The following is a 9719-nucleotide window of genomic DNA, read 5'->3' as shown; positions in this document are numbered from 1 at the left end:
ACTGTATTTAATGCACTATTTCATGTATTATGCTGCTATCATGTATTATGCTCTTTCCACTGTATTTAATGCACTATTTCATGTATTATGCTGCTATCATGTATTATGCTCTTTCCACTGTATTTAATGCACTATTTCATGTATTATGCTGCTATCCTGTATTCTGCTCTTTCCACTGTATTTAATGCACTATTTCATGTATTATGCTGCTATCATGTATTATGCTCTTTCCACTGTATTTAATGCACTATTTCATGTATTATGCTGCTATCATGTATTCTGCTCTTTCCACTGTATTTAATGCACTATTTCATGTATTATGCTGCTATCCTGTATTCTGCTCTTTCCACTGTATTTAATGCACTATTTCATGTATTATGCTGCTATCCTGTATTCTGCTCTTTCCACTGTATTTAATGCACTATTTCATGTATTATGCTGCTATCATGTATTCTGCTCTTTCCACTGTATTTAATGCACTATTTCATGTATTATGCTGCTATCATGTATTCTGCTCTTTCCACTGTATTTAATGCACTATTTCATGTATTATGCTGCTATCCTGTATTCTGCTCTTTCCACTGTATTTAATGCACTATTTCATGTATTATGCTGCTATCATGTATTTTGCTCTTTCCTCTGTATTTAATGTATTATGCATTATGTGTGTGTTTTTACTGTATATCATGTATGATGCATTTCTCTATATTTAAAGTATTATGGATTTTCTTGTATTTACTGCATCTTGTAAAGCGCTTTGTGATGGTGCTCCACTATGAAAGGCGCTATATAAAATAAATATTGATTGATTGATATAAACTACTTTTAAAAAAAAATCCTAATATAGTCCCCAAGATCAACACGGGGAGCCAGAGCGAGCAGACTGAGGAGTGATTGACAGGTTGAATTGTTTGGGCTGTGAGGCTAACAAACACACAACAGCTCTTTCACTTACATCAGTGGCACAGCACACCGACACAATGGCACCGCGGGAGCCTCCCAGCTGTGTTCGCGGTGTCGAACCCGGATAGTTCGAGAGGACGGCGTCACCGACCCCAATAAAAAGGCAGCCGCGTAATTAAACTCATCCGGGGGGGTTGCCTGTGTGAACAGGTAGGTACAAGTCCAATTTGTACCGCTAATTTTGAAATCTCGGTTCCAATGTGGGGGGAAAAAAAGGTTTATTATTTTTCTTTATTCAAGCTCCAAAGTAAATTGGTATAGTCTTTTAATTTGATCTTTTTTTAAAAAAAAAAGCATGCAGCGTTATTGCGCGCTGGGTGGTTGGAAGATATAGCAAATCGATTATTTTAAAGAGTATATCAGAGAGTTGAATTTTTAGATCGAATGTTTTTTTGTTTTGTTTGTTCGCTTCCTCAACCTCCATTTAAGTGCCAATGACCTCATTTGAGGACAGGGTTATGTATAATAGTTTGCATTTTTAACTGGAATTAAATATTGTTATGATAACGTATAGGCATACTCTAGTTTTGTTAACTGCAATCAGTTAAGTCTAAATGGAGGGTACTGGGGGGGGGGGTGGGGGAGGGAATTGGTACTTAATCTAGATCTCACTGGGTTTTCCAGTGATGCATTGTTAACGGCGTTCATTGGTAGCGGAGCGGGGGTTCGAACCGGCCACCCTGCGCACCGCCAGCGAGCGTCTTCCCAAAGCGCACGGACTCATTAATCTACATCTGTGGATTTAGAGCTTTTAACCTCAGCTCATCTCACCGACGGGGGCTGGAGAGAATCCGTAACGGCAGCGTATCACCCAACACCGCCCGTTACAGACGTGCATTCCTAATTAGAGCTGTTGGTAAGAAAGAAAAGTGGAAGACCGATAGAATTAGAAACAGCAGCGCGCAGCGTGAAGAACCGCCCATGCGGTGAGTGGTACTGAAGAATGTGAATATGGAATTAGCATCGCTGGGAACCGCTTGGCACCTTGTGGTGTTAAAATCAAGCCTGCTGTTCCCCAGCGCCTTTTAAAAACAGCAGAAAGGCCAGCGTGCATGTGGGAATTGCTGTATGAGTGTGGTCAATGGGCTGGATCATTACATTTCATACAGAGGCAGAGACGCGTGGACGGTAACTAATTGACGCCTTTTAAATGCAGTTATTGTATTAAGCTGCGGCACGTTAAAAGGCCCCCTTTTAAGTCTTTCCAGTCAATTCTTAAAGCGTTTAACAAACGCGCAACATCAAATTGAGCAACACGAGGTCAAATAACAATCTAGACGAAGCATCGTTCTGCAGAAACGCTGCAGGTGATGGGGCTGTGAACCGAACATCGCGAAAAGGAGCCAAGCTAATACAACGCATCTTATTAATATCAAGAACTCACTTGGCAAACCTGCGCGGTTCCGTTCATCGTGTCTTTGATACACGGGCTCTTTCACCCGCGGAAGGCGTTAGTCCCTCTGTATTCAAACCTCTGCACCTATTATCACAACGCGAAACTCCCGTGTCATAAGCGAAACTTAGACTAGGTGGCGCAAGTTGCAGGGAGGGCAGGGAGGGCAGGGAGAGTGGGGGGGGGGCACAGTAAAGCAATGCTCATCACGCTGTAGGGGCTCGGGGGCATTTTGAATCCATCACTTACTGCCTTGACTTCGTCTCCTTGTAAAGAATAATAAAACGTGCTGCGGCTGCAGCTTGCACAATATGGTGCAATGATTTTACTGCACGAAACTCAGATACAGGAACACCACGGTTCACACGTTTATACTGTTTTAAACATTTCTATGCCCTTCTGCGTTTGTGACAGAAAACACAGAACTGTAGAAAGGTACAAAAGAAAACTGGATTGGGTTATAACCCTAACAATAGTTTGGTTTACATGCAAAAATGAAAAGAAGTCTCATCTTTTGTCCAGCTGCTCTGGAAGTACTTTAAGGGCAATTTGGGTTTTTCGGGGAGAGAAATTCTCCTTCTAAATTCAGATAATCTAATGACTAATTGGGCATTAAAATCTTTGTGTGTTTGTGTGTGTGTGTGTTCCCATTACACTTGAGTTCGTGTTTTTATGTGTCTGATTGACATATGTAACTTTCAATCTTCAGCTGGAGCGGGTTCGGTTTTTTGATTATTTGTGTTTGCAAATTGCGAGGGCAGCTGATCTGCATTCATGCATTCTTTCGTGTGCTCTATGTTGTCACCCTTAAAGACCTCAGCTTATTTTTCCACATTGGAAAGATATAATGTTTCCTACGTGTTGGCTCTCTGTTGCCTTGAGATAATTACGTTTCTAAAGACATTGTACTCGCAACAGATTTGCAAGGATGTTTTTATAACCCTGTCGGAAGTGCAAGATCCCGGAGAACGTGACAGCATATAAAGAACAACCCGCTCGCGGCATACAGAAGGCAAGAATGAAGCGCGCTTCTGTTTCTCTTTTTCATTTCCGATGCACTTTCAATGACTAATTCACAAGCTGCACGACAAGCCACTTTTCATTGTATATTAATGTCTTTTTTTTTCAGTGCACACCAAGTTTTGGAAGGAGAATGCTACTGAAAATTCACAAGACCCTCAGCCCCTTGGAATAGGAAAGAGGCTCATTAAAGCATGCGTCCTTTTTGAAATGGAAAACCCTCGCGATCGAGAACATGCATTTCTTCTCCACCTATTCGTTCAATTGTTGGCAGTGCTCAAAATCTGCTCGCTGTGGTGTCCCAAGCCGTGGTCGTTCCCAGCTACCAGACTACAGTACTGCTAGATAAAAAAAAAAAACACTGACGGGACTGTCGAAAAATTGGGATCTGTAGATATACAGATTTATCATGAACCTTTATCAGAGTGGACACTATAGATAAGTCTAACATTAGCTGCACACCTTGCTATATTATCACTAGAACGAGACCATTTGTAGTTTTAGTGCCATTTGTGGTTCGAGACTGGCCCTTGGACCCAGCTTTCCTTCACCAGCTTGCTAACGACAGCAGCTGGCAGGACAAGCACCCAAGAGCGGGCAGTGAAACTAGAAATCGAGGACCTGACAGCCTCACCAAAGGACGAGTTCCTGACCAGAATGAAGGCTCCCGAGATGAACATCACACCAGAAGTGCTGGAGTTCTGGCTGCAGGAGTCGAATCTCTCCCGGCAGCAGTTCATCAGGAAGTTTGGGTTAGAGCCGCTGGTGTTCATTCCCCGGCTGCCCGCCGCCCTGCAGCCCGCGCTCGGAGTCCTGTACGGGTTGATTTTCGTCCTGGCGCTGGCTGGCAACGCGAGTGTCCCGATCCTCCTGCGCCGCGAGAAGGCCCTCAAGTCCAACAGTGCGTTTTTCGTGTGCTCCCTGGCGCTCAGCGACCTGCTCCTCTCGCTCTTCTGCATCCCCGCCACCCTGCTGCAACACTTCTCCACCAACTGGCTGGCCGGTGCGTATCGTCTAGTTGGATTGTTACTTAGACTAGGTGGCGCAAGTGCAGGGAGGGCCCGCAGGGAGGGCAGGGAGGGCAGGGAGAGTGGGGGGGGGGCACAGTAAAGCAATGCTCATCACGCTGTAGGGGCTCGGGGGCATTTTGAATCCATCACTTACTGCCTTGACTTCGTCTCCTTGTAAATTTGGAAACTCAGTTTCCAATGCCCACACTAATGGCACGTGGTGTTATATACAACAGAAGAGGGGGTTTGAAGGACCCTTTTGTCTAGGGAATGAGAGATGAGTACAATCAATATGGAAAGTCATTGTTTGTGGTACAGTGTATAGTATACTACCAATCACTAGACTTTGCCCATTGTATAAAAGCAAGTCATCGTTTGTAATGAGATGAGATTACCCCTACGTTGTGTACTGTTATCATGTTTAGAAGAGTCTCTGGAAATTGAATTATACCTTCTGTTAATGGCCCTCCTGGAACAGAACCTCCCAGTTTGGGTCCAATCATTTTTACAAAGTAAAGAAATTCATTCTCCTTGCTGAAATAGCTTTCAGTGCATTTATTAGAATTCTAAACAGGTTTCCCCTAAAGCAGTATTGCATATCATGTTTTAAAATGAAGAATACAACTTTGCTTTGGCCTAAAGATTAACGTCACTAGAATTGTAGGATTGAGACATCATCATAATAATAATAATAAACTATATGTGAACATAATTTATTTATTCAAAATCGTGTAATCAAAGAAACTACAAAATGATATTGCAAAAGTCTACCAGAAGCCATAGTCCCTCCCTCCCTCTCTCTCTCTCTCTTTGACAGGACAGTTCCTGTGTAAGCCCTGTGTGTCCCTCTCCCTCTCTCTCTCTGACAGGACAGTTCCTGTGTAAGCCCTGTGTGTCCCTCTCCCTCTCTCTCACTGGCAGGACAGTTCCTGTGTAAGCTGTGTGTCCCTCTCTCTCCCTCTCTCTGACAGGACAGTTCCTGTGTAATTTTTTTTCGGGACAACAAGAGGTTAAATAGGACGAGGGAGCATCTTTCTCGCTGCCTGTCAATGAACCACCCTTCTCGACCTGTCAGGGAGAGGGAAGATGAGCAGTGACGTCCTGTCAAGGACCACATTCGTGTCCCTTTCTCTCTCTCTCTCTCTCTCTCTCTCTCTCTCTCTCTCTCTCTCTCCAGTCCTGTCAAGAGAGACAACTGTCCATCGACACAAGGTAAACAAGGTCCACTGCCGTCAAGCAGTCTCGTAGAAGTGGTACTCACGTAGTCCACTCGCAAAGGTGTCATTCGGTAGGACATGGGGTTGTCGATGTTAAGCTGGTTCCATTTGTCCAGGTGACGGCCGTGTCCACGAGCATCTTCACCATGATGTGCATCGCGGGCGAGCGTTTCCAAGGCATCCTGTACCCCTTGCAGCTACGGAGCGGCTACTCCCTGAGCAGGGATGCCAAGATCTTGGGTAAGGAAGCTGCAGCCCGGGGGGGAGGGGGGGCAGAGCAGTGGCCCGTTTTGAAATTTGGATTTGAGACCCCCCAAAAACTTGACAGCTTGCCCCTTACTGCTGGTGGCATGGTCAATAGTTATTTATTTCTTAAAGAAGGCTCTTTTATTAGCTGGAGAAAAACCAAATCTGTCCCTGGATATAAGTGTCAAGAAACTTAAACACTGTCATGTTGTAGCATTTTATATTATCTGCTTAATCTGTTAACGATTTAATGTCCTGAAATTTGTACAGAACTAAGCCACAAAACAAAATGTGCATCACACCAACAGCTTCAACATGGGTTAAAAATATTAATAAAAACCAGATATGAAAAACATGTAGCTTTTATAGTTATAAATAGAATATTATACAGGCCATTAATGTCCTACTGTCCTTAATTAACTTGAGTTTACCAATTTAGCCTGACAGCAGTAGATAGAGCGCTAAACTATTCCCAGAAGTTACTATAGTAACCCTAAATTGGTTTTTTGTACTGTCTGTTGCCTAGCAAATTGAGTGGCTGTCAGAGCCTTGCTGTTTCCACTTAGCTAAGAGAACATATCATTTTTTTTAATTCAGAGTGCTTTCAAACAATCTTTTTCCTTGAACATCGACTGAAGTTATTGACGTCTGATTTGTTAGATTTGCTAATTGACCCCTGGCTCTTCTGTGCTGGATAATTTCTACATTTGAATGTGTTAATGGTGCATTTTGTAGATTTGGAAGGATTAGATAATGGAACTCATTAATATGCAGTAAACTTGTCTTTTTTTTTTAAAGATTCAACGAAAAGATAATAAAACTAGAATGCTTTAATAATTCGAACCAGCTGCCCATGTCTGCTCTATAAACAGCAGCAATGCATCTGAACGAACGACATTTAAAAACACAAAACAAATCTTTTGGATAAGCTGCTGTAGAGTAACTTGTTTTTGACTTGCAATAGCTTTTGCTGCATTTCTTTATATAGCATACACACAGTACACTAGTGATGCTCCAGACACAGTGGTGTAGCTGGCATTGTAAATGCCCTGACTTTAATAAAGCATCTACAATGCAGTATAACAACTGGCTCTTAGGCACAAGGCTTTCACATATCCGATGGGCCCCTAGAACCAATTCAATGAAATGTATATAACTATAACTGCAGAGACGGATCTTCAAATCATTTTGAAATCTATTAGAATGCTGTAGATTCTAGAGAGGATTTCGTCTTGGTCTGCACACAGAATTCTGTTTCTTCTGTTGGGTGAAATCTTTTTCAGATCAGTTGCTTCTCACCAACTCAAAAACTTGCAGCTTTGTATTGAAATAACCTGTTGCATTGCGTCCTTTGTACACCAGTGTGGGTTACAGTCAGGATTACCGGCTGTGCTATTCCCATTGCTTCTCCTCTCTCTCTCTCTCTCTCTCTCTCTCTCTCTCTCTCTCTCTCTCTCTCTCTCTCTCTCTCTCTCTCTCTCTCTCTCTCTCTCTCTCTCTCTCTCTCTCTCTCTCTCTCTCTCTCTCTCTCTCTCTCTCTCTCTCTCTCTCTCTCTCTCTCTCTCTCTCTCTCTCTCTGTCTTTTTTATACAGCTGTTGTGTGGTTGGCTGGGTTGGCTATAGCATCCCCCATGTGGTACGCACACAAAGTGGAGGTAAGAGTGAAAGACAAATGATTTCTCATGTAGATTTGTTTTTTCAGGGCAGAGATCTCTTTCCACCCAGGAGCTCGACAGCAGATGTTGGCAATACCGAATGGGTCGAACAGACTCAAGGGGACAGAGCTGGCTGTGCAGTAAGAGACTCGTTGCTGATGGCAACCAGTCAGGGTAGGGAAGAAATCAAAAAGGGAAAACGGAATTATACAGTCGCCAGAAGTGTAGAAATCTATGGGGGTCGTGACGAGGTTGTACAGGGCGCTGGTGAGACAGTACTGTGTCTGATTGTGATCAGCCCAGTTAGGCTGACAGAACTGAATCTGTTTAGTCTAGGGCAGGAGGTAAAGTTAGCCCTAAACGCAGTACAGAAACCAGGACCAGAGGACACAGCTGGGCATGAAGTGGAGGTAGCTTGGGAGAGACTGTTCTTCACACAGAGAGTGGTGAGGGGATGGGCTCCCTAGTCACATTGTTGAGGCAGAATCACTGGAGTGTTTTATTAACTAATACCGGAGATCACTCAGCTACTAGGAACCGGGTGAGCACAGATAGGCCGAATGGCCGCCTCGCGTTCTCCCGTGTTCCTCTGTCCCGCCCCCTTTCCAGTTGTAGATGAGTGATCGCTGGCACCCTTGTTTGTTGCCGCGCAGGTGAAGTATGACTTCCTCTTTGACGTGCGTTACACCTGCTGTCAGGAAGTGTGGCCCCGCCCCCAGCAGCGACAGGCCTACACCACCGTCCTATTGGTTCTGGTGTTCCTGGTTCCCATGGCGACCATGGGCGTGCTGTATGGGAAGATCATCTCTGAGCTCTGGGGTAAACACCACGTCCACGATGTCATGCTCCAGACCCTGCCGTGCTCCGAGATCAACAAGATCACCAGGTAAAGCTGTGCTGTGTGCAGCTGTGCATCGCCCTACAGGACGAGCTCACTGTGCTTCATAGAGTCGAACGACGTTGCCTTAGCACGTCGAATCAGCCCACCTCCCCTGATGGTGTTTTGTGCTTGCTGTGATGCAGGAAGAAGAGGCGCGCGGTGAAGATGATGGTCGTGGTGGTGCTGCTCTTCGTTCTCTGCTGGACTCCCTTTCACCTGGTGTCGGTCCTCATAGACTACGGTAACTCACACCTTCACACACTGCCCATTCTCCAGGGCTTCACGTGCAAAAGAACGCTCCAAAACAACGTTCTTGCAAGCAGCAAAAGCGAGCCGAGGTGAGACGCACAGTCCCTTAGGAAAGAGGAGTACTCAGCAGAACCGTTTAGAAGTCACTGTGCAAGATTAGCTGTTAGACCTACAGTATACTCGGTAGCCTTTCTCGGTAGCAGTGGTGCGGAAGAGAGAGAGACTGCAGAGAGCATATTAAAAGAAATATTGCGAAATCCTTAAATGTTTTGAGTTAGCGCTGTGTTGTTATTGATGGCGCAGCAGCAGCATCGTTTTTACAGGGAATAGCAGCAGTCCGTCCTCACCTGAAAGCTGCCTCTTTTTCTGTTTGGTTCCCAGGAAAGCTGTGGCTGACCCCAGAACAGGAACTCCTCCTCTTCACAGCGGTGCAGCTCCTGGGGTTCAGCAACTCCGTCTGCAACCCGGTGGTGTACGCCGCCCTCAACGAGAACTTCAAGAAGAGGGTGCTGTGCCTGCTGCTGCAGCGAGGGGCGGAGGGGCGGCGGGAGGGCAGGCTGGGCGGCCCGGGGGCCCGCGTGGGCATCTCCACAGTGGAGTCGCCGCGTCTGGGGGAGCAGATGGAGACGAGCATGCTGGGAGCAGGGCGTCTCTCCAGTCGCACTGCCTGGGAGCCACAGACCTCCACGTCCTTTCCTCCGGTCCACCTCTTCCGAGCCACCCCCAAACAGTACAGCGCACCCCTAATGCTGAGCGTCACCGACCCGCTCACCCTGTCTGCAGCAGCGCCATGAACACCACTAGGGGGAGCATGCATGCAAAGTCAATTCAAATTATATATAATATATATATATATATATATATATATATATATATATATTATAGATTGAGAAATATAAATATATACTAAACTATTTAAGTATTCATTGAGAATTTAAAAATATAATAGTTGTACAGTATTTCATGTTAGACTTGGAAATGTCACAGTTTTTCCATTTTTGTCCGTCTTTTGCGAAGCATATGGAAAACTACAAAGCAGTTCAACAGGTGTAATTCTATAGGGCGATGCAAAACGTTTGGCCACAG

General features: G+C 44.9%; 1 protein-coding gene across 1 annotated transcript; it reads left to right on the top strand.

Moving 5' to 3' along the window:
* Window positions 1–3241: 3241 nt before the first annotated feature.
* On the top strand, window positions 3242–9462 carry LOC121303058 (pyroglutamylated RF-amide peptide receptor). Its single transcript, XM_041233459.1, has 7 exons — window positions 3242–4379; window positions 5204–5226; window positions 5702–5843; window positions 7443–7504; window positions 8158–8390; window positions 8528–8625; window positions 9015–9462. The coding sequence occupies exons 1-7, from the start codon at window positions 4034–4036 to the stop codon at window positions 9425–9427; spliced, it is 1317 nt and encodes a 438-aa protein (XP_041089393.1). The 5' UTR covers window positions 3242–4033; the 3' UTR covers window positions 9428–9462.
* Window positions 9463–9719: the final 257 nt, after the last annotated feature.

This window comes from Polyodon spathula, chromosome 31, assembly GCF_017654505.1.
Source record: "Polyodon spathula isolate WHYD16114869_AA chromosome 31, ASM1765450v1, whole genome shotgun sequence".
Lineage (NCBI taxonomy): Eukaryota > Metazoa > Chordata > Actinopteri > Acipenseriformes > Polyodontidae > Polyodon > Polyodon spathula.
The sequence above is the reverse complement of the archived record's forward strand: the minus strand, read 5'-3'. Positions and strand labels throughout refer to the sequence as shown.

What these genes read in the sequence shown, in the direction of transcription:
- LOC121303058 (XM_041233459.1), top strand. Translation starts at nt 4,034, where the DNA reads ATGAAGGCTCCCGAGATGAACATCACACCAGAAGTGCTGGAGTTCTGG. An exon ending in CTCCACCAACTGGCTGGCCG is followed by an intron (nt 4,380 to 5,203) that starts GTGCGTATCGTC and finishes TCTCTTTGACAG; the next exon opens with GACAGTTCCTGTGTAAGCCC. An exon ending in AGTTCCTGTGTAAGCCCTGT is followed by an intron (nt 5,227 to 5,701) that starts GTGTCCCTCTCC and finishes GTCGATGTTAAG; the next exon opens with CTGGTTCCATTTGTCCAGGT.